Source organism: Alternaria arborescens (genome assembly GCF_004154835.1).
Source record: "Alternaria arborescens strain FERA 675 chromosome Unknown contig_1, whole genome shotgun sequence".
Classification (NCBI taxonomy): domain Eukaryota; kingdom Fungi; phylum Ascomycota; class Dothideomycetes; order Pleosporales; family Pleosporaceae; genus Alternaria; species Alternaria arborescens.
In genome coordinates, this window is record NW_021167856.1 from 1,909,924 (window position 1) to 1,931,048 (window position 21,125).

The 21,125-nt window shown below is 50.6% G+C and overlaps 12 protein-coding genes across 13 annotated transcripts; 4 read left to right on the top strand and 8 right to left on the bottom strand.

Annotated features, from left to right (window-relative positions):
* Positions 1-333: 333 nt before the first annotated feature.
* Positions 334-2,011, top strand: AA0111_g744 (hypothetical protein; the record flags this gene model as incomplete). Its single annotated transcript, XM_028653775.1, has 3 exons — positions 334-361; positions 420-767; positions 912-2,011. The coding sequence occupies 3 exons, from the start codon at positions 334-336 to the stop codon at positions 2,009-2,011; spliced, it is 1,476 nt and encodes a 491-aa protein (XP_028512167.1).
* A 279-nt stretch (positions 2,012-2,290) lies between these two features.
* Positions 2,291-3,256, top strand: AA0111_g745 (hypothetical protein; the record flags this gene model as incomplete). Its single annotated transcript, XM_028653786.1, has 1 exon — positions 2,291-3,256. The coding sequence occupies one exon, from the start codon at positions 2,291-2,293 to the stop codon at positions 3,254-3,256; it is 966 nt and encodes a 321-aa protein (XP_028512168.1).
* Positions 3,257-4,418: 1,162 nt separating this feature from the next.
* Positions 4,419-5,713, bottom strand: AA0111_g746 (hypothetical protein; the record flags this gene model as incomplete). Its single annotated transcript, XM_028653797.1, has 4 exons — positions 4,419-4,938; positions 4,988-5,254; positions 5,304-5,393; positions 5,442-5,713. The coding sequence occupies 4 exons, from the start codon at positions 5,711-5,713 to the stop codon at positions 4,419-4,421; spliced, it is 1,149 nt and encodes a 382-aa protein (XP_028512357.1).
* A 2,048-nt stretch (positions 5,714-7,761) lies between these two features.
* On the bottom strand, positions 7,762-8,010 carry AA0111_g747 (hypothetical protein; the record flags this gene model as incomplete). Its single annotated transcript, XM_028653808.1, has 1 exon — positions 7,762-8,010. The coding sequence occupies one exon, from the start codon at positions 8,008-8,010 to the stop codon at positions 7,762-7,764; it is 249 nt and encodes an 82-aa protein (XP_028512358.1).
* A 1,194-nt stretch (positions 8,011-9,204) lies between these two features.
* On the top strand, positions 9,205-9,668 carry AA0111_g748 (hypothetical protein; the record flags this gene model as incomplete). Its single annotated transcript, XM_028653819.1, has 4 exons — positions 9,205-9,378; positions 9,434-9,538; positions 9,585-9,608; positions 9,657-9,668. The coding sequence occupies 4 exons, from the start codon at positions 9,205-9,207 to the stop codon at positions 9,666-9,668; spliced, it is 315 nt and encodes a 104-aa protein (XP_028512204.1).
* A 169-nt stretch (positions 9,669-9,837) lies between these two features.
* AA0111_g749 (hypothetical protein) lies at positions 9,838-10,365 on the bottom strand (the record flags this gene model as incomplete). Its single annotated transcript, XM_028653830.1, has 1 exon — positions 9,838-10,365. One exon carries the CDS (start codon positions 10,363-10,365, stop codon positions 9,838-9,840), a length of 528 nt encoding a protein of 175 aa, XP_028512205.1.
* A 1,160-nt stretch (positions 10,366-11,525) lies between these two features.
* On the bottom strand, positions 11,526-12,962 carry AA0111_g750 (hypothetical protein; the record flags this gene model as incomplete). Of its 2 annotated transcripts, none has more annotated exons than XM_028653843.1 (3): positions 11,526-12,435; positions 12,489-12,801; positions 12,884-12,962. In XM_028653843.1, the coding sequence occupies 3 exons, from the start codon at positions 12,960-12,962 to the stop codon at positions 11,526-11,528; spliced, it is 1,302 nt and encodes a 433-aa protein (XP_028512239.1). The 2 variants fall into 2 exon arrangements, with proteins under 2 accessions (XP_028512239.1, XP_028512238.1); XM_028653842.1 differs by having other exon boundaries at positions 12,875-12,962.
* A 708-nt stretch (positions 12,963-13,670) lies between these two features.
* Positions 13,671-14,343, bottom strand: AA0111_g751 (hypothetical protein; the record flags this gene model as incomplete). Its single annotated transcript, XM_028653854.1, has 2 exons — positions 13,671-13,711; positions 13,764-14,343. 2 exons carry the CDS (start codon positions 14,341-14,343, stop codon positions 13,671-13,673), a joined length of 621 nt encoding a protein of 206 aa, XP_028512237.1.
* A 718-nt stretch (positions 14,344-15,061) lies between these two features.
* On the bottom strand, positions 15,062-15,514 carry AA0111_g752 (hypothetical protein; the record flags this gene model as incomplete). Its single annotated transcript, XM_028653865.1, has 1 exon — positions 15,062-15,514. One exon carries the CDS (start codon positions 15,512-15,514, stop codon positions 15,062-15,064), a length of 453 nt encoding a protein of 150 aa, XP_028512241.1.
* A 504-nt stretch (positions 15,515-16,018) lies between these two features.
* Positions 16,019-17,132, top strand: AA0111_g753 (hypothetical protein; the record flags this gene model as incomplete). Its single annotated transcript, XM_028653876.1, has 3 exons — positions 16,019-16,521; positions 16,575-17,067; positions 17,115-17,132. 3 exons carry the CDS (start codon positions 16,019-16,021, stop codon positions 17,130-17,132), a joined length of 1,014 nt encoding a protein of 337 aa, XP_028512240.1.
* Positions 17,133-18,572: 1,440 nt separating this feature from the next.
* On the bottom strand, positions 18,573-19,472 carry AA0111_g754 (hypothetical protein; the record flags this gene model as incomplete). The annotated part of the gene is made up of 1 exon (XM_028653887.1): positions 18,573-19,472. The coding sequence occupies one exon, from the start codon at positions 19,470-19,472 to the stop codon at positions 18,573-18,575; it is 900 nt and encodes a 299-aa protein (XP_028512235.1).
* A 340-nt stretch (positions 19,473-19,812) lies between these two features.
* On the bottom strand, positions 19,813-20,703 carry AA0111_g755 (hypothetical protein; the record flags this gene model as incomplete). The annotated part of the gene is made up of 1 exon (XM_028653898.1): positions 19,813-20,703. The coding sequence occupies one exon, from the start codon at positions 20,701-20,703 to the stop codon at positions 19,813-19,815; it is 891 nt and encodes a 296-aa protein (XP_028512234.1).
* Positions 20,704-21,125: the final 422 nt, after the last annotated feature.

Consider the following 21,125-nt stretch of genomic DNA (forward strand, 5'->3'; position numbering starts at 1 on the left):
AACATGGCAAGGATGAGATATGCCCCCCCTGCGACGCGTCTTCCCGGCGGCCGCCCGCTGTGGCTGCCAGTCTAAGACATCCGTCTGCCTCATGTCTCATGACTACCCCCAGCCACGCCCACTCACCGTCACTGCCCACGCACCCCTACTGCCATGAATAGCCTCGTGGGTAGTTCACGCGCTCGCTGTAGCTGCACACCACTTCGCGACGGCGTCTGAAGATCGTTCGCATACAAACCTTAGGCGCCGACGGCCCCTAGACGGCATTGCTCTTCTCGCATATGACCCTATGGCCGGTTGCTTGCATCGCACCGCACAAGTAGTTTCGGCGCCATGGTGCTGAGACTCTTTGCGCCGCCTGGTATGCCATTGCAGAATACACAAAGTCGGAGAGGTTGCTGATCAGACGGTGCGTGCAGGTGAAGGCCAACATCGACTTGTCCCGAAACGACCGGATCCCATCGGTGCCAATGCGACCCTCCAGTATTCCGTGCTTTCCTCGACCGTTGTCGCCGCCGCCTATACGTCCTTCGCATCGAGATATAGTCAGAGAGTAACTCCTGCGCAGCCGCTATCTAGGGCGGCTGTCTTCATACGGGCTTCAGCCAGACTGGGGGTTTGGACAGGTGTGGCAGGAGCGGCGCTCAACTGGTATTACTACTCGGCTTTCGCCAAGGTGGTGGTGTCGCAAAAGGTGCCAGAGATCAACGACTGGAAGCTCTACGAGCGTACAAAGTCATACACTGTGGATGATGGCGCTTTGGCAGGTGCGGCATTGGGGCTGGCTGCCTCGGTGCCGTCGCTGATTATGCGCCGGCCTGCTATACCACGATGGACACGATGTTTGGGCATGATGAATACCGGTGCTTGTGCAGGTGTGCTGGGAGCGCATGCATAATTCCAGTACACAGGAGAGAGGCAGGAGGCTTATAAACATCTTGGTCGGCAACTCAAGCGACGATCACTCGAGTTCTGGGCCATCTTCTGGGACGCAGAGATGATGACTAGTCTCGATCCTATCATGCAGCAGTACGTACGACACAACGGTTTCTGGTACACAAGATGGCTGCCTGAGGAAGTCTTCGATCGAGAAGTACATGCCAGCGAACCTTTCGCTGGCAGCGAAGCGCCCGCCGCAATCACTGAAGCACCTGTCGAAGAGCAGCCGCCGTTCTACATTGCACCCATCGAGTACGCCGAAGACTTGCGCCAGATTGACGTACAAAGTACCAAAGCTAGAATCGAAGCCATGGAGGCGGACAGACAGGAACTCCTCAAGGAAGCCGAATACCTCCTGTTTGTCAACGCACAGCAGCAGTACGAGTACTGTCACCTGGATACTATGGATGAAGAAGAACGGCACCGACGTCTTCAGGAGATCCATGTCGTCGACATAGCGTACAATCGCCTTCGTGCTGCAGCGTATGAAATCGACGTCAAGCTCATCCATTGGCGCATGTCGCTCAAGCACAAGCTTGTTTGGGAAATAGCCACGACCGCTACCCCTGCCACTTCCTCCATCTCCACCAGCATGATGACAACTCGAACAGATGCCCTCGCCGACTGGCTACCCGCCCCTCAAGCCTTGACTTCCTTCGCAACGCACAAACCGACGTACTCGATGGGCGAGATTGAAAAGTTACATTGGCAGATTGCGGCTGAGGTCAAGAGGTTCGAGGAGGGATGCAGAGATGAGAGATACACAAAGGAGAAGAGAGAGAGGTGGAGGAGGGATGCTGAGGATGGGAGTAGGATACTGAGGGCAGCCGACCATGTCCTGTGGAGGCTGATGAAGGCGAGAGAAGGGGCTGACGATGGTGATGCGAAGAATGATGGGATTGTGGTTGGGCATGAGAAGAGTGTTGCTCCTGTAGGCCAATCGGCAGTCACGACTGAGGCCGTAAAGCTGGACACGGCAGCCACTCCCGCCAGGAAGGAGCTCGATAAGCCTCGTGTGGATGACAAAGTGACGAAAACACGTACTGGTGCTCTGGATGCTGACAAGTCCTGATACGGACTTCTCGCACATGTATACTATGGGTTATCTTCCCTTTCAATTCTGTCAGATGGGCGCTCGGGATACGGTGTTGGAGGTTAATGCTCATTCCTCACCTTCATCTCTCACCAATTGTGTTCAAATTCACATTCACTTTTTTTTCTCTAACGCCGACACGCCGTCGCTCAACGCCCAAGTTTTCATACGGCCATAACGCCGTTCAATCTGCCTACGCTGACTGATACCGCAATCCATACCCGTACCAAATACCTCAAGAGACACCAAGGCGATATCATGCACGGTCCATTACCTGCAGAGATCGCTGCTTCCTTGCTCAGTTCTTGTGGCGCGAGTACAAGTAGGACCACGCCTCTCTCTTCGCGACTAGATACTACGACAAGGCAGCTCGATCGCGTAGACGGAACTGCGATATCTGGACAGAACGACTCAACCGGCCCAAGGACAAATCAACCGGTCCACTCTCTATTCGCAATCAACCTTCCTACCTCTTCTATGGCCTTCATAAAATACCTTGATGAGCTCGATAGGCTTCCGGACCGTGAAAAGAAGGAGAGAAGAGACAAGAGAAAGAGGATGCTTGAAGCGCTGGATTACTTTGGAACGGAGATGTGTCATTTGCTTGAAGTGCTCAGCGACAGTAAGAAGCACGACGCGCTGAACAAACACAGGAAGAAGGTCCATATCGAGATGAGAGTTTGTTGTGCGGAATTCACGGCTATGTTCCTCTTATACTTCGACAACTTCGGGTCGCCACGTTTTTCGGAAGCTACCACACTAGACGTGATTGAAGAGTCCTTCTCCGAGATCGCTCTCTTCCTGTCCTATATGCGAGTAGGCAAGGACTTTACCGATCACCTCCTCGTCACTGTCGCCGCCTGGCTCACATACCGTCGGGCTATCCTATCGGTCCAAAGCGCGCATGCCACGGCACTCCTGCCATCGCAGATTCTGAGTCCATTCACTATGAAGATCAAGAACTCATGCCTTGTTACTCAGTTAAAGAAGGCGCATCATGACTACGTGACAACGGAGACTGGGTATTTCCCGGTTCATGAAGTACTGGTTGATGGGTTCGCAGCGCTGCAGGAAACGTTTCGGGAGGGAGGTAACATTGCGGTGAGGGTCAGGGCAGGACTAGAAGGTTTGGAGGGGTATTTGTTTAGGCTGGGTGATGAGTTGGGAGAGGGAGCGGGACAGTGGATTGTTTCTCAGCAGACTTGGAATAAGAGACGTGGGTAGAGAAATCGGTCGAAGATCAATGCGCTCAGGACGCTGAATACATGCCGTGTAGGCCTGCTGATCACTGAAGTCAGTTTGTCACTCATGTAGAATTGAACATCGGCTTTGAAGCCGGCCATCGAAAATTGACAAACGCAGTAAAAATTCAAAGTTTCAGCCAAACACGTGTATGTGTTTCTAGCGCCTCTCGACTCACTCCGTATAAAGTTCTCTTCCCTACTTATTTTCTCTTTCCGTCAACACCCTCTACTTTTATACCAAAAAAAGGTTATCCTGTTCTTATGTCCAAAAACCAGCGAAAATTCAACCTATGAGCAACAAGAATGCTCTTCTTATATTCAGAAATACACCTTCCATAATACATGTGTTGTTCGCTCCAGAAACTTCCTGAAACAGATCGCATTGATTTCACGTGCGTTCTGCTCAACTGTACGGGTTACCCCAAAACAGGGCTCCGGCTCACTATGCCTCCGAGAACGGAATTCTTCCAAAGATGGCGCACTAGAGGAACATGTGGATAAAACAAGCTTGTTGAGAAAGTCGATGGGTGTTTTTCGCAGCATGGTCGCAGGAGCACAAAACCGTGGTTCTAGAAGACCATGGGCATCCGCCTGGTTCTCTTTCAATATATGATATCGTATGCTACCTACCTAATGGCACTCGCTTAGTGTCGGAGCTGGCTATATAAACAGCTCAGCTTACACCCTTCCTTTTCGACATCATTTTGTTTCTCCTTATTCTTCAAACCACACAACAGGACTCTCCATGTGGAGTTTGTGGATTAATTCTCTAAAACAAACACTATCGGGAACTGCGAAATGTTGTGACTATCCAAAGCTGTACACACATACTTGCATGTGTTTCTTACACTTCTCAAATCATTCCATATCAAGTTTGTCTCCCTACTCCGACTCTCTCTTTCAACACCACCCTCTCTTATTCGAAAACCACAAGATGGATTGGGCTATGGAGAAGCACTTTGACGAGCAGCGAGGTTACCAAGAGAGAACTAGTAGCGAAAAACCAAATGATGAACGAAAAAGAATGATGTTCGGGCAGTCGTTATGGCATGCACACATGTGGGTCAGAGTCAGGAATTGATGACATGGATTCGTAACTGCTTTGACTTTGAGAGTTATGTATCCCTCGGAGTAGGTCTGTCTTAAGCTGGGCATTGCTGCGGCGTAAGTCCATCCCACCTGCACTGGAGCAACTTCTTCGCATCAACAGCCTGTGCTCTCCGCTCTCCTTGAGCCATCCTCTTCGCACCTTCAACCAATCCCCTCTTAGCCGGCGCCTGAGCCGGCACAAATGACGACGAGCAACCCGAGTAGTTCACGCACACTGGGCCCTGAGGACAGCTGTAGTTGGCGCAAGCCTGGCCAGGGCCGCAGTCGAGATCGCTCGAGCAGGAAGGCTGAGTGCAGCCAGTAGCTGTGTCACAGACGCCGTATTGCTGGCCACCGGGCGTGCGGGGATCGCAATAGCAGTTCGACGAGCAGCCTCCCATACCTCCTTGCATGTTCGGCTTGTTGCAGATAGGACCCCGGTACTGTGCGACAGCTGTGACCGTCTCGACAATCGTCGTCGTGGTGGTGCTGGTGATGCTTTCGCTTGCGGTGATGGAAATTGTTGTGGTGGTGGTTGAGGTAGCGGACACGGTCGAGGTGGCGGTCACGGTGCTGCAAAAGTCAGGCTTTTGTGTTCGCCCAAGGCATGGTCTGAACTTACTCTGTGGCTGTAGCAGTAACCTCGACGGATGAAGTGGCCGTGACACTTGTCGTTGTCAATGGTGTCGTTGTCGCTGAGACGGTGACAGGCGTTTCTAGACATGTGCACACGCTACCGACGAAGGACTTGGCTTGCTTCTGGACGCTAGCCCAGTGAGATGCTGCCTGAGGGTTGTGGCGTTCAACCAGTTGGTTGTCTTCATCTCGCTTCTGTATAATGGAGATGGTGTAGAACGTAGATGTCGACGTAGTCGTCGCTTCAACGTATCTATGAGGCCATTAGTTTTGAAGATTATTACTAGTAGTACTAAACTCACTCTGTGAACGTGGTGGTATCAACAGTGGTGGTGACCGATTCTGTCACTGTGTCCGAAGTGACAGTGACTGTCTCAGTGGAAGGAGTGATTCTATCACGACTTAGTCATTACAAATCTAGGAATGGATGGAGGACTTACGTTGCTGTGACAGTAGCGATTGTGGTGGTAGGACTCACAGTAGCAACAGTGGTCGTTACGGTCGACGTGCTTGCAGTCTTGGTCGACGTGATTTTGGGCAGAGGATATGCGCTCGAACAGAAAGTCTCAGCAGGTTCGTATTTGGTCAGGATAGCAGCTGCGATGGCAGGAATGCCACCTTTGCAGAAAGGGTTTGCATTTCCATATCCAGCCGCTGCAATGGGTGCAATAGCAGCAAGGATGCCGCAAGTGAGTGGTTTTGCGCCAAGCATGACTCGCAAGGTGACAATCAAGGTGGTGATCAAGGTGTCGAGTGTGATCAACGACGATGGATGTTGTAATACTTATCGTCGAAGGATGTACCAGACTCTTATACTGCTCATCTCGATTCCAAGTTCATAGAGCTCAGACGTATACCGCGGAGCTTCCAGCCATGACTCCCCACACTCCACATCTTCAGCTCACCACATGAAGACTAAATGAAGATCCAGCGCCTCATCCGACTGTCCTGATCCCGTCTCTTAGTCTCTCGCTACCATCCTAATTACTGCAAATGATCTAGCTCTCAGGACAGCGCACTATTCGTACGGTACAATGTGAATTCCATAGGTTGCGATTGGGTGTAAGTAAGGCCCGAAAGTGTATTCTATAATGCAAACTCCTTACATCCTGCATCTTCAGCTCACCACATAAAGGTCTAAAGGGCCACCCCTGGCTACGATCTTACTTATTTAGGTACTGCGGATAACCCAGATTCCGGGACGGCACACTTTCCGTGGGGTACAGCATGGACCATATGGGTTGGGTATGGAGAACCTGAAAGTTTTTTCCATGCCATATTCGAAGCTAAGGCTGTTGGTGTTAAGTGCAACAGGGTTGCATGCACCTTCAGACACACCGGTTCTGGATAATCGACGCGATGAAGACCGCATTGGGCCCTGACTCTCCCTTGTTGTCCAAATCAGGTGCGGCTAACTAGAATAGGCTGAAAGTTAATATTGCCGACCAGCCTTGCCGTAGCCTCGCCGTCGATCGCAATGCGGAGATGGACATCGCTCAAGGAACACTGACACTAGGTGCTCCGTCATCGGTATAGTGCACACAGGAAGGCCTGAAGGTCGAATCATCCTAGGTTTGCGGGACGCAGTGGAGTCTGCTCTAGGGCGGTGTGACATTGTCTGGCTCGGTGCGCACGACAGACATGGACCCATGACGAAGTAACCCTGGGTTTTCGTTACGAACCTGCATCGGCGACGCGGGGTGGCGAGCTAGGAATCAAGGCCCCGGTGTTTAACACACTATTCCCAGATACCGCTTCTTCGTCATCTGAACGTAGTGCTAGAACTCCACGAGTAAGTAGAATTGCCTTTGGGTCTTCCAGAGGAGTCCTGGTTCGTATGGCAAAGGTCATTGACTTGTGCTTTGAGGACCGGAATGATTGTACGACTTTGGTGTTGTTTTGCTGGAGCTCATCTGGGTCACCGCTGTACCGCGGTTCTCGGCGTGCAGTGTTGAGAATCTAATACTGCAGGGGATTAGCAGATGATTTTCGAGATGTAATCGCGAATACTGTACAATTGCATACCCACAAAACAGCTTTGGCTGCCCCCTGTTCTATTGTCAGTGTTGTAGCTGGTGTTGTGATGTTGGAAATAAGCCTTCCTGTGGCGCGCACTCGCTGTTGCGCTTGCCACGCTATATCTACGCTACGACACTACTAACAAGTAGGTTACCATTCTCTCGCCTCTCCTTATGTCTTAATATGATCAGCGAAGGACTGCATGCAGAGCTTGGATCTGAGTCTCTATATCCGGCTCATCGGTTTCGCAGCCAAAGTTAAGGAGAGACGAAATTAAGTACTGGGCGAATTCATAGATTTAGGAAGCCGCCACACGAACTGTGTGGCTCCCCTGCGGCCATGGCTTAAGCCTAACCTAGCTGCGCTATTTCACGGTTTGACGAATCTGTCTTTTGGTTCACTGGTAGATGCTAACACCTTTACAATCTAGAAACTCTCTCAAGCAGTCCATGACTTGTGTGTCTACTTGAAAAAAAAAAAAGAGGAAGAACTGCATATCATTCTCACTAACTGACTCCAAACTTGATGCCGACAGTTATTCTAGGACCATACTGAATTAATTGGAAGGGAGCTCGCGGTTCCAGAACAATGACACCAATTATCTTATGCTTTGGGTATGAAGCTTCCAAAACGTATCAAATCGACTACGCCTGTTAGATCACTGAACCAATCCAGATCATGAAGGAAGGAACAAATTACCGTATGGGTAAGCAACAGAAACAGAAGCATCCGATCGCAGCCTTAACAGTTGTAGTAGCAGACACCAGCGGCAGCGCAACCTCCACCACTTGGACACTTCAAGTCACCAGTGCAACACACTCCCGCTCCGTCACCGGAGCATGTCTTGATTTGATTGCCGGAGTAGAGACACCTGTTTCGTCCAAGCATTTGTGCGTTGTCGGAGATTTGAACGGCAGAGTCAGGAACAGGAGAAGCTGTTACTAGTGTGAGGCTGAGAACCACAGAAGAGAGGATGCGAAGAGGCTGCATGGCGGTCGGGTTTTTGAGGGTATTATGTCGAAGTCAATTGAGTAGCTGGTTGATGATAGACGTTCCAGAAGAGCGTATGTCCAAGTATTTATATTGCTGTTTGGTATATCCGTAGATCAGTTCTAGTCTCTCTATACTGGTAGGCATCTTCGTCATGCCATGAGCCTTACCTGGGCAATCTATTAAAATGGGTCGTGGGTTCTTCGCCGTGCTAGATGGGCAACGATCAACATAAAGCCGTAGTTTGTATTCTCATCGCTATTTCCCGGTTCAACATACATGGCATTCATGGCCTTGGCTTCACTCACTTTAGTGAATGAACATGTACATTTGCATGTAGCGGAAACCAGGTAGCCTGAAAACACACCTGCATTACCATCTACCTATGTATTCCTACGTGATTATTGAACAGCGATATTCCTCCAATTCGACATCACCATTATCGTCAAAACAATCCCGTTTCAAGTTCATTCGGGCCTTGGAGAAGAGCACTTATCCCGGTGCCTTTACGTACGTATCAGTTCCTGGCGCTAGCCAAGTCCGTGCTAGTGCTAGCGTAAGCTGCCCAGCCGGCAGCTGCGCAATGGGTCCACAACTCGATGTTTGCGATACTATGATGCTTCGTATGTCTTCTTCCGTACAGTAGCTGTGCTCGGAAGCTCCTTAGCGGTAGCCGATTTCCGAGTTACCGCCTCAATTGAACCCTGCAGCTTGGTCTAGTCCACCGGTACTTACGTACCCGACGACCACTTCACCAGCAGTTTGGTTCGGTACTTTGGCAGTAGCGCAATATCAATTCAATCATGAGCAGTCAGGCTGTTTGCTCGCTGCCACCACTTGGTTGGTGAGAAGAGCATTACCTGTTTCCTCTTACACTGCACTCTATCATTCATATTCCATGGAAAGTCTTCACCGCACGACCCCTGCTCTATTCCGACTTCCCGACATGGCGAAATTGACTACCTAGCTTGAGCTAGTTGCGGATATATCGCGGCGGAAACCAAGTAGGAACCACAGTTAATCCAGAGTGTCCAGGTATATCGGTGAGATATTGTTGATGAGTGACCGCTCATTGATGCTGGACAAGAATTCATCCGTATAAGATGTCAAGATCGGGTATATATGTGTGTTCATCACACAGCTAGTTGTTTGGTACACCCTTGGAGAAATAACGTATCCTCGTCATCCACTACCATGAAACTTGCCCTGCCAATTCTTGCGGCTATCGCTGCCTCTTCAGAGGCCGCTTTTTGTAACGGAGGATGGGGTTTACCGTCAGGGTCTTCATGTCCCAGTCCCTATGTGAGTACAGCACAGATCACTAGAAAGCCAGCCCCTACTAACTGTTCGCAGAGCTGGTCCTTCTGCGTGAGTTATTAGTGAAGCACAAGAAGAAGAATCTCAATTCATAATACGCGTATAGTGTCAAGAACCAGGAAGTCCAAATCCGACTTTTCCTACATTTAGGAATTGTGTATACCCTGGTAGGGGTGGACGGCCCGCCCTCGACTCTTGCAACGGTAGCGGAGTAAGTGTTAAGTCCGATTCCGAGCAAAGAAAAAAAAGACTAACAGCTGTGTGACTCGTTTATCCAATGCGTAAGTGATTTATGAATGTGTTAATCTCTGATATACTGATGCATGCAGTGCACCATTTGAGCATCTACGTACTATACGTTGAATTATCGTAGACGAACCTGTGGATACCAGACTAGCATTACCATCTCTTGAAATATCATGCCATACAACCCCCCCAAAGACAGCACTCAGCAGTACTCTTACAATTAAACACATGCTACCCAACTCACTCCTGTTCAAGCTAACCCCCCTACTTCGCACAAACCTGACCCTTTGCCGCCTGTAAGTTCTTCTGATTCTGCATCGTCCCATCCATGACCTCCTGCACCAACATCTTGATCGTCTCTCCATCCGCCGCTGCATTACCCTTCAAATTCTTGACCTGACCAATCTCTTTGGTCTGCGCACCAGCTACGATAGCCAGTCCATCAGCAGCCGGGCTGTTGATCTCCTTGGCGAGTTTCTGGTTGTTGGCGCGAATGTCGACGCCACGTTGTTGGATTGCAAGAACGGAAGTTTGGGTGGCGTTGAATCCGGCGGTTCCGGCTTGAAGTTTTAAGGCGTACACGCTGAGGGGGGCACCTGTCAGTATTGTGGAATTTTGTGCGGAAGGGGAGTAAGCATACCCTTTTAGCTCTCGGGCTTGAATGTCGAGGTTGGCTTGGATGCCCTGCTCGAGCTTCGTTTGGATGGCGGCGCAGTTGGTGGTGCCAGAGGCTTGGGGAGCTGGAGCTGCGATGGCGGAGGCGAAAAGGCAGAGGAGGGTGAAGGTCTTCATTTTGGCGTATGTGTGAAGCGCGAATGGTAAATTTAAGATTAGGTATATGTGTACGTTGATGTATGTAGTAAATTGAAGTCTAGCTCACTCCAGGTGAGTAGCGATTGTAGAGGGAGGAACGAAGGAAAGCTTGAAAAGATTGATGAGACTGATGCACCATTCCACAGATACCTGAGCGCCATCTTATACTTCCTCGCGTCCCGAGCCTCCGATTACACAGTCTGTCTGATTTACGGGCCGATGAAGTCGCCTTTGGGCGCTGAGCTACGCATGCTCTCACAATCTGCACCTCATGAATAGCGCTCCCAACCTTATCAAAATCCGGAGAGAGGGAACCGGGATTACTCTTTGACACTTTTCTCATGCGGAGTTCGCTTCTTCTCGTCCCATTCGTACGGTGAGAAAACTGGAGACGGCCGTGAGACTCGAAACAGGGTGTTCGCGTCGCAGATCTGCAGTGAAACAAATCGGTCCGCGGATTACGGGGCGATGAGCTTGTCAAAGCTTGTAATGTTGGCAGTGTATGTTCTGGAAGCTGCGCGAAATGCGCTCATCTTGTGATGACATGTGCACAATAAAGTTGTGGTTGGTGTTCAGTTTGATGGTGCCGCAGGTGCCAGACATCATTGGTCTGGGCCGCGTCAGATTAGCGCCGACTCCAATGGCTACATACGATACTGCAAGTTGCCTTCGAATTTGCATGCACAGGTCAATATGATTTCATGTTGCAGGGCTGCCATTCACCACCGTCCTAAACATGTCACCACGGCAACATATATACTCCCGTCCCGCCGCGTTCTCCACACATAACCTTACATCATACATCAAACACCCATCCATTCGAACATAGCAGATGCAATTATACTTTTTTTCATTATCAAGCGGCATACTAAACTACGTGAGACGCCGTGCATCCTTCCTTCCCAATTTCCAAGGAAGGAATAAAAGAAAAACTCAAATCGACCCTCCGAAAGCCTACTAGGAGGTGGTCGCAGAGGGGATATCGTTGTGATCCTAATGTTACAGTGATTCCATTTCATTTTCCGCCTATTCCGTACGCAGATCGTAAGGTCGTGAAAGTGGCACGTATGGCAGTCATATCAAAGGGAGGAAGGATATGACCGAACGTTGCTTGTCGGTGGTGATTGGTAGCGAGACGCTTACAACTCCTGCTTAGCAGAGGCAGAGGCGGAGCTGGCGCTAGCGGCAGCAGCATCGTATCCGCTCTGAGCAGACTTTGAGGCAACAGAGGAAGCGCTGGAAGCGGACGAGGAGGCAGCAGCGTTGGCGCTAGCAGCCGACTTGGAGATAGAGGACGAGGATGAGGAAGCAGCCTTGGCAGCAGCGCCAGTAAGGGAGCTGGCGCTGGAGGAAGCACGGGCAGAAGCAGAGCTGGCGCTGGATCCGGCAGCATCAGTAGCGGAGGCAACGCTAGCCTCAGCGAGACCAATCTGTTGCTTGATCAAGTCGGTGTAGTAAGCGAATCCACCCGTGGCAGCAGCGTACTGGTTACCAGCCTTGGAGGTAGCGGCACCGTAAGCGGAAGCACCAGAAGCAGAGACAGATTCGGCAGAGGCAGAAGCGCTGTCGCCGTAGAGACGAGCACGGTGCTTGCGGGCAAGAGCGATGAGCTCGTTACGCTTGGAACCCTGGGGAACCTTGATGCCGTTCTTGTCAGCCCACTCCTTGATCTGGCTGTCAGACCAAGAGTCAAGGAGGGCGTCACTGAGGCTCTGCTGGGCGTTGGCAGCAGCGGAAGAAACGGAAGCGTAGGCACTCTGGGATTGTTGGCTAGCAAGACGAGACTGGCGGCGGAGAGCAGCAATCATCGAATCGCGGGTGCTGGGCTGGGGAACGTTGTAACCGCGCTCGTCGAACCAAGACTTGAGGTCAGAGTCAGACCAGGAAGCGTAGAGCCAGTCACCGGGGTAGTTGGCAGTCTCCTTGGCCTTCTCGGCTGCGGACTGGTAGTTGTCACGGACGGCTGCGAGAAGAGAGTCACGCTGGCGGGGCTGGGGGACGGGGATGCCGTGCTTGTCGGCAAAAGCCTTGAGCTGAGAATCCGACCAACTGCGGATTGTTAGCCATTGTACAGATGAAGTGATACTGGCACCGGCACGTACGAATCGAAGATCCATTCCTTGACGCTACCATAGGCCTGGTTCGCCGAGTCCTCAGTCTCAGTCCAGTAGACCTTGACCTGCTCAGCGAGGCTCTTGGCATCCTTCTCAGTGCCCTTCTTGGCCTGCTGGCCCTTGAGGGTCAGGTAGTTCGAGAGAGTCTGTGCATCCCAGCTGGTGTAGGGAGTCACAACCTTGTCGTTCCAGTTGGCCTTGACCGTCGACTGGAGGTTCTTGCGGTCAGAGGGGCTGGGGTGGGGAACGCCGTGGTCGCTGAGCCAGCGCTCAAGCTCCGTCTCATGCCACTTGTCGTAGACTGCTTCCTGACGTCAGTTTACTGCTGCATGACGCGATGGGTAATTCAAAAACAAAGAGGAGGGCTTGTTTACTATACGCACCAGCGCTTCCAAACCAGCTGTTGGCCGTTGCTGTAGCAGCAAGCGATGCCACGAGAGTGGATGTAAGGGAGAATCTCATGATGTGCGGCTGCCGATATGAGAATGCTTAATATCGGTGATAGGGAAAAAGACGAGGGTCGAGATTTAGGCAAACTCGGCAGAGGTGTGAGGACTAGAGGTAATGGTGGGCAAAGCGTTTATGAGGGGAGGGACAGACAATGGCGGGTAGATTGTGTGCGTGGGAGTGACGTAGTGCTGCACGTATGGAGCTTGGACAAACAAGATCCCCAACGCGCCTGCCTCCAGAAGCAGCCAATGAGGGGCTATGGCCACATGCAACCGCGTCTTTTGACTGTGCGCAATTGTGAGATCGTCTTCTACAAACACGGTCTAGGCCTTTGTTATGTTTGACATCTGACAGTCTGGGAGAGAACCTCCGAGGCATGTCATCTTGTTTGCCATGTCAAAACTCATCATCATGGCACAAGTGGCACGAAATAGCTCCACTCGGCTGTGCCGTGTGTCGCCATGGCATTTCAAAAAATTCCCATCCCCATAATGCGGGGGCGATCACCACGCTAGCCAACTACGTCATCGGCCCAACATGCACAAGAGTTATGAAGCTCAGCCCTTCTTTTACACACGAGAACCCATGGGTAGCACGCGAACACGTCAATTAAGCACTTGGTGCTTGATGGATGCCATGCATTTCCTGAGACTCTCGACAGTCATTTCTAGCTAATTATACATCAGGGTCATGTTGTTCGCGCTCTGCATAAGCTCTTGCTCATCCTCGTACGCCTTCAGATCCACTTCGTCCACCTTCGCCTGTGCACTTGTTAGCAACATGTCCAATGCCTGTCGCTTTGACATAACGTACCTTTCCAGAAGCTGGCAGGGACTTTGTCCTTCTCTGCTTCCTCATTGTCGACCTTCTCATGCGCCTGTTCCGCCCGGTTACCCATGTCCTTGTTGTGTTGCTTGACGTCCTCGCTCTCTTCTTCGGGTGCAGGAGGGTTTTCGTTGAGGATTTTGGGTTTCGCACCTTTGACTTCGTTGGGGCTGGGCTTGTTGTCTTGACCCTGCTTGACGGCTGGCTCTTTGCTCTCCTTCATCTGGCGTGCAAATGTCGAGAACTCGCGCTTGCCAGACTTGTTTGATGAAGGAGCTGGCGACTCTGATGAGGGCTTGGGGGACTCATTCTGGTTCGAGTTGCCGTCCTTGTTTGGCGACGACGAAGACTGGCCTTGGGCAACCTTGGGCGGTGCGGGGCCGGGATGCTCGAGGTTCTCGCTGGGGTTCTGGCCTTGCTTCTCCGGTGACTCTCCAGCTGGGTTGCCCTTACCGGAACCGTAATCTGAGGTCGCGAAGCGGACTTGTACACGGGCACGGGGGGCCGCCGAAAGTGCGGGCCGTAGAGCTGCCGAACGCAGCATCGACATGGGGCGAAGGAAGCTCATGATGTAAATTGGTACAAAGGAATTGAGATCGACAAAGATTCTGGTATTGCAAGATGTGTAGGTTTGAGTTGAGTTGGTTGTATGCAAGACGTCGAGTTCTGGAGCTGTAGTTTGTCTAAGCTCGCATTGACGTCATGGTTTAGCCGCGACGCACGTCACAGGAGGCTCGAATAACCACATCTGCAACGCTGCAGCGGCGATCGCTTAGCCTTACAGTCACTCAAGGATACTGCACTCCTGCCCGCACTTAGAGCTGAACATGCCATGTTTATATGTCTACAAAACCTGCGCTAAGTACGATTCAGACTTTGACCTTTACATATACATGTTCAGCAATACGAGTAGCTATCAAAAGCATGACAAAAGCCTCAGGATCGCATAATGATCTTGATTTCATGGTCCTACAGCCGAGCGGACACCAAGTTTCAAGCGACCAAAGAGTTTTTTGAGCGACATACAGGAGCCTGAAGATTACATGGGCAACGAGGCTGGAACACTAGTGTACGAAGCAGACGCCTTTGAAGATAACATAACCTGTCAAAAAGAGTGATGTTTCATCAGACGTAACACCAGGTGCGTTGATTCACTCTTATGGTTCAACCCTCGTAATCATACTACCTGTTCTTATCGCACCTTATCTCCACCACCAAAGTTTCCTCGACCATAACAAAATCAAAGCCATCAACTCGAATCGGGCAAAAGGCCACTTTGTCCGTTCTTACAACATCGCTTTCTCGATCCGTCCATCCTGCTTAGTATATGGAGTCGGCTTGTTTTCTCTTCTCCACTTCTTGTGCGCCTCGCTCACCAATGGCGGTGGTATCAATCCTTGGATCTTCCACAGATCTCTTCGTGGTTCTTCGATATGGAATTCCCAATCATAGCCTTTATCTGCAACATGAGGCTTTATCACGGAGTCGATGTGATGAATCCACGCCTCGCGCTCCTCAGCAGCATTGTGCGTTCCAGCTAGCTCGAAGATGACGAATCGCACCATCTTATCATTCTTCACGCCACCGACATACTGGGATGACGTTGGGACAAATGATACGTCAGTGTAAAAGGGTGGAATCATCTTGTATATTTTGGAGGTAACGTCCTTGGCAAACGCCTCGCGGGAGGCTTCGTCAGTGAAAGTTGCTGAGCCATGAAGAACGAGCCAGATGGGCATCTTTGATGTATCTTGCAGAAAGTGTCCCGAAAAAGATGTTCAGTAAGAGAAGCAATGGTTCCGTTCAAAGACCTTGGATTAGTTAAGGATTTGTCTCAATCCAGTCAACCACCCTCGCTTCTTATGCTGCTGCTGCTGCTGCTCCCTATACCTCGGTTCAAGCTACCTATGTAGCGGGGTTCAATGTCTGTTGTCCACTGGAAAAGTAAAAGATCATACAGCTTACGCGCGTAGGGTTTGATGTTTAGTATCCTGCTTACTTACCCAGTGTTTGGTGTTTAGTGATCACCCGAGGGTCAAGCTTGAAAACCCCCTCCATATACTACTTCATTCACAAAAGGTTAAAGAGTGCCCTTTTAGTTTCAGTAGCGATCCAATCTTCTTATATCTCAATCTAACCTTTGCACCTATCCAGAAAAGTCATCCTAATCACCTCCGATCAGGTAGGGTTGTACCAACGGCTTTCAGTATATCCAAAGCTCATTGCCTAATCGCTGGCGCAGGATGGCATCGAAAACAGTCCTCATGACTGGTGTCTCCGGGTTTGTCGGTATTCAGACCCTCTTATCTTTCACGTCTGCGGGATACTTCGTTCGCGGAGCGGTGCGGAGCCAGAAGTCTGCAGCACAAGTACACACCGCCGCCAACAAGCTTGGAATCTCTGGTCTAAAGTACGAGCTGGTAATTGTCCCTGATATTACCGCACCAGGCGCATTCGACAGTCATCTCGATGGTGTCGACGGCATAATCCATGTGGCTTCGCCTTTCTATAACGGTGTCAAGAATTTCGACGATGTATACCTTCCTGCTGTTCATGGTACTCTTGGAATTTTAAAAAGTGCTGCGAAAAGGAACGATGGCAGAATCAAACGTGTAGTGGTAACATCGTCATTTGCAGCTGTCTGTGACTTTTCCAAGGGTCCACGACCAGGGTATGTCTACACCGAGAAGGATTGGAATCCGATCACCAAGGAGCAAGCACTCAAAGTCAAGCCACTCCAATACGCGTAAGTCCTAGTCCAAAGAATCTATCGAGTAAGATACTGATTGAACATTGAAGCGCTTCCAAGAAGCTCGCAGAACTGGCTGCGTGGGACTTTGTAGAAGCCGAGAAGCCAAGCTTCAGCCTCGCGACCGTTAATCCCCCCATGGTCTATGGTCCAGTCGCCCAGCTTGACTCCACTGCAAACTTAAATCAATCTGCGCTCGACATCTGGAACCTGATGACAGGGCACGTCAAGGAAGTTCCGCCAACACCTCTGCCTGCGTTTTGCGACGTTCGGGATGTCGCTCAAACACACCTTAAAGCATTCGAGCATGCAACTGGAGGACGTTTTCTACCAGTCGGCGGGACATTCCTTTTCCAGGATGTTTGTGCTATACTGAAAGATGTGGCGCCAGAATGGGCCGGCTCCGTACCAGATCCAGAAGGTAAACCGCGACATGAACATTTCCTGGTAGACAACTCTTGGACAAAGAAGGAGCTAGGGATGAGCTTTAGAGGGTTAAAGGAAACAATTACGGATACAGTAGAGTCGTTCAGAGCCATGCAGGTAAGAAGTAGTTACTTTGAACAAGGTTCTTCACTAACTTGTGACAGGCAAAACCTAACCTCTGAACTTCGAATGTTTAAAGTTAACTCAGGATCGAGTACCAGTATACGATATCGAACCCGAGGGGTATTCGTGACCTCTTGTTTCATTCGGCACTAGGTACTTATACCAATGTTTACAACAGATTGAAAGGAATAGTTTCTTGATTGAGGAATGAAACTGGAAAGAATGTCTTACATATCAATAACCATACCTGCGTTTTACACAGAAGCGTCAGCATCAAACACAAATAACCCTTCTTTACTCCCTTCGGCTCCTCTGACGCATACTAACTACATTCTCTTGACTCGTTTTGCAATGTTTTCCACCAATCTATAACTCCCATCAGCATCAACACTTCCTCCAAGCTTCCTCTTCCTCACCTCAGGCGCCACCTCCCCTTCCAACCCAGGCCCTCTCCCCCAAGCCCCTTCGAAGCTCCACTCCTTCTTGAACTCTATCCCCTTCCTCTTGTCCACAATCTTAACATACCGCCACCCCTCGCTCTCCCAATGTTCACTCGGCACCTCAATCCCCTTTCTCAATTTCGCTACCGCCCTCTCCCACCGCGCAACAGTACTCGCGTACACGGTCGTCCCCCGCGCCGCCATATCATGCGTGATTTCCCTGTACTTTGCTTTATCAGATGCGAGTTATCTGTACCAGTCTTCATCTGCGACGTCGAAAAAGGGGCCGTAGGACTTCTGTAGGCGTAGCAAAGGGCACGTTGGACCGCAGGCTCCGTAGGTAGCCCGAGGGGTGCAGTGAACGCAGTAGAAGCCGTTGTGTTTGTGCGAGAAGGACATGTATATGCGTGTGTTCAAAGATAGTCTGATGATGGAGAGGGAATCTTTGACGGCGTGAATACGAGATAACATTTGGGGAGTTGCATGGGGTGTGCGTTTGGGTGGTGAGGAAGAGCGAGGTGATGGCGGGAGGATGTCTAGCCAGGAAGATTGGGTTTCCGTGGGTAGAGCGAAGAGTGTGCGCGGCATAGCTAGAAGTGAGGTGCCTTAGTTGAGGTTGTGTGAAGAGTAGATTCACTGTGATTGGCTTAGAAAGGGGAGAGAACCGGGTGTAAATAGTGATCTATTAATGTGAAAAAAGGTTTGGGCGGCACTTCGCGATACTTCAGGATGGTGTGAAACTGTAAGTGAGACTGATAATACATTGTGTCAAGGTTATAATGGTGCACTATGATGGGAGGACTCTCATCCTGCTTTTGTGGTAGTCATGAGGAGATTAAACGACGAATACACAGTGTAGTGGAGCAAGCAGTTGCGTTGTGACATTGCGTTTGAGTGTGAGCACGTGCTAGCTGACAACGGGCTGTTGGTCTGGAAGTCATGTGCTCGGCTGTGGACGGGATGGTGTTTGCCAAAGCCAAATGATCGAGCAATAGTACTAGACTCTCACATCCACATCTTAGCCTTCTATGATATAGCACCTCTATCTCTCTATGACTCTTACAGTAACGCTGTGGGAATCTTTCGCTCTCCCAATATCTCGTCGAAAGTCGTCAGAACGCGACGTCGCACCCTATCCAAGTCTTTGAGCTCTTCATGATCGCGTTCTTCTTCGGTCGCTGGACGACCTTGCTCTTCCCAGATAGGTCTTTGTGGTCGAGAGAGATTTATAGACGCTCGCACCTGGTGATTTGCTTCCGATACCTGTGCCGGCTGACGTTTTAGGTCTGTGGCCGCTGGAGTTATTGGAATGTCTTCAAAATTAGGCGTGTCTGACAATCCGGTTGCATCGCTTGGGTCAGCGAGTTCGAAGCTAAAGCGACGTCGTACATTAGATGGTCGTGCATCTACAGGAGGCCGAGCAGCTGGAGCATGAGCCGCCGCAATCTCTGAAGCGCGGCTGTTGTGTGCTGTGCTGTCGTGCTTCTTAATTTCGGTCTTCCTATCTTTCGTACTGTTGTGCTTTACAGCAGTGCTACGACTCAGTCTTGTTGGGTTGCTGCGAGAGCTGGAAGTAGTGTCATTTTCTCCAACAGGAGAAAGAGGGGTCTCCATACTATTGTTTCCAGGGTTGTCGATGCTACAGGTTTCGTGATGATCTAATGATCGTGGGAATCCAGGACGTAGCCATTCATGATACATTTGTGAATACACATTGCGTTGCTCATACCAATCTGACTGTGAACGAGTAACACGCCGCTCGTAGGCTCCCTTCACAATTTGACCGCTCTGAGGTTTTACACTGCGATCAGTCATCTGTCTTTGGGGAGAAACAAACTGCGGATCTCCTATCTCAAGTTCTACTCTTCGTAATGCTATACCGGTGTGATCGACATCTTCATCGATGATGGTGAAAGTGACACGATCCCCTACTCTAACTTGTCTTCCTCGTTGTGCCATATTGGTGTGAATGAAACTTTGGTTGGTTGTGGTACTGGCGAGATATCTGATCATGTCATACCAATGGCACTGCTTTTCAGGTTTGCAAACTGTTTGCCAAAGACTGACATCGTGAAGGCGTATGGGTTTCCAGAAGATTGTGCGACATCGTGGATATTGTACGACATCCGGTATTCGTCATGGAGGTTCGAGAACCGTACGAGGTATTGGTATGCGACCTGTAGTATCCGTGACGTGTATTCCGTAGATTCCAAGATAGGACCGAACTTTATGGCGCATATTGTGTGAGAAGCCCTGATGCACAATGCGCAAGTTTTCTGTCATCTTCCAGGCGCCTGCCTCAAGCCTCATCCAGCTCTTCCTCCTTCCTCCTCTCAACCTCCCTCCCCAATGCCTCAACACTCATCGGACACTTCCTCCCCTCCCACCTCTTCTGTTCTTCCTTTGCAAATCCCTCCAAACTCAGCATACCCACACACAAGAACCCCAACACCTCTCTATCTGTATCAAACACCTCCCACCACTCGCACTCCGGCATCTTGATCCCTGTCTCCCTCGCCGCCAGATAGATAGCTGCCGTCGCCAGCGCTGGTGGCTGATGCGTAAGGTACAGGCACTGCGGACTCAGTAACGCAGTATTCAGATGCGCAATCGCACGTTTCGCAAGTTCGGACGCACGGGGATGGGAGAAGATGTCGAGTGCTTGCATATACGTTATACACAATGTATAAGGTAACTGGACGGCAACATTGAACCCAAGAGTACGAAGAATACGTTGTTCGGTCGTGAACAACGTTGCGCGGCGCCGCTCGTACGTGCCCTCGCTCACATAATATCTCGCCGCATCCTTCGACTGCTCCAGATGGTCTCCGTCGAAATAGGTAACCGGCAACGAATCAAGATACGCGTACACGTTAACCAGACTGCGCGCTGACTTGGGATAGGCAGAGAGCTTCGTGGTGAGGTATAGCGATGCGGCTGAGACTTGTTCTGCGCCGAATTCTGCGAGACTTCCTCCTTCCGGGCCGAGCCAGAAGCGCATAAACACTACAATAGCTTGTGCGACGACTTCTTGTGGTAGGCGGAGGAGTATGCCTGCGGCTTGTGTGAGGCGGGCGCCGGCGAAACGGATTGAGTCTTCGAGATCAGATGGGATGCCGTCGAGTTGGGAACCGGAGGTTTCGAGCTGGGCTACGGTTGCCAATGGGTTTGCGAGGGGCGAGGGCTGCATCTCGGAGGTGTTATACGGGGACTGGAAGTCTTGCGACAACGTTGTGGAGTTGTGGGAGCTTTGGCGCAGAAAGATGTTGGAGATGGAGATGTGGAGCTGACGGACTTGCGATGGGCGAGCCTCGGTACACTAACCTCTGTTCTTTCTAGTCAACAACATTCGCTCCACGGATGCACATCGCACGCGAGGCGACCTTTTGGACTTGATGATCTAGCCACCTAATTTGTTTGCGAGAAGCTGTTCACGCTCGAGATATAATTGATGTTTTTCGAGAAACATCCAATAAGAAATCGTCTCCTTAGCTCAATTGGGAGAGCGCCAGACTGAAGTCATCAGTCACTAAATCTGGAGGTATCGTGTTCGATCCACGAAGGGGACATTACCGTGCTTGAGCTTGCTCAAGATCTTTCGAACCAATCTTT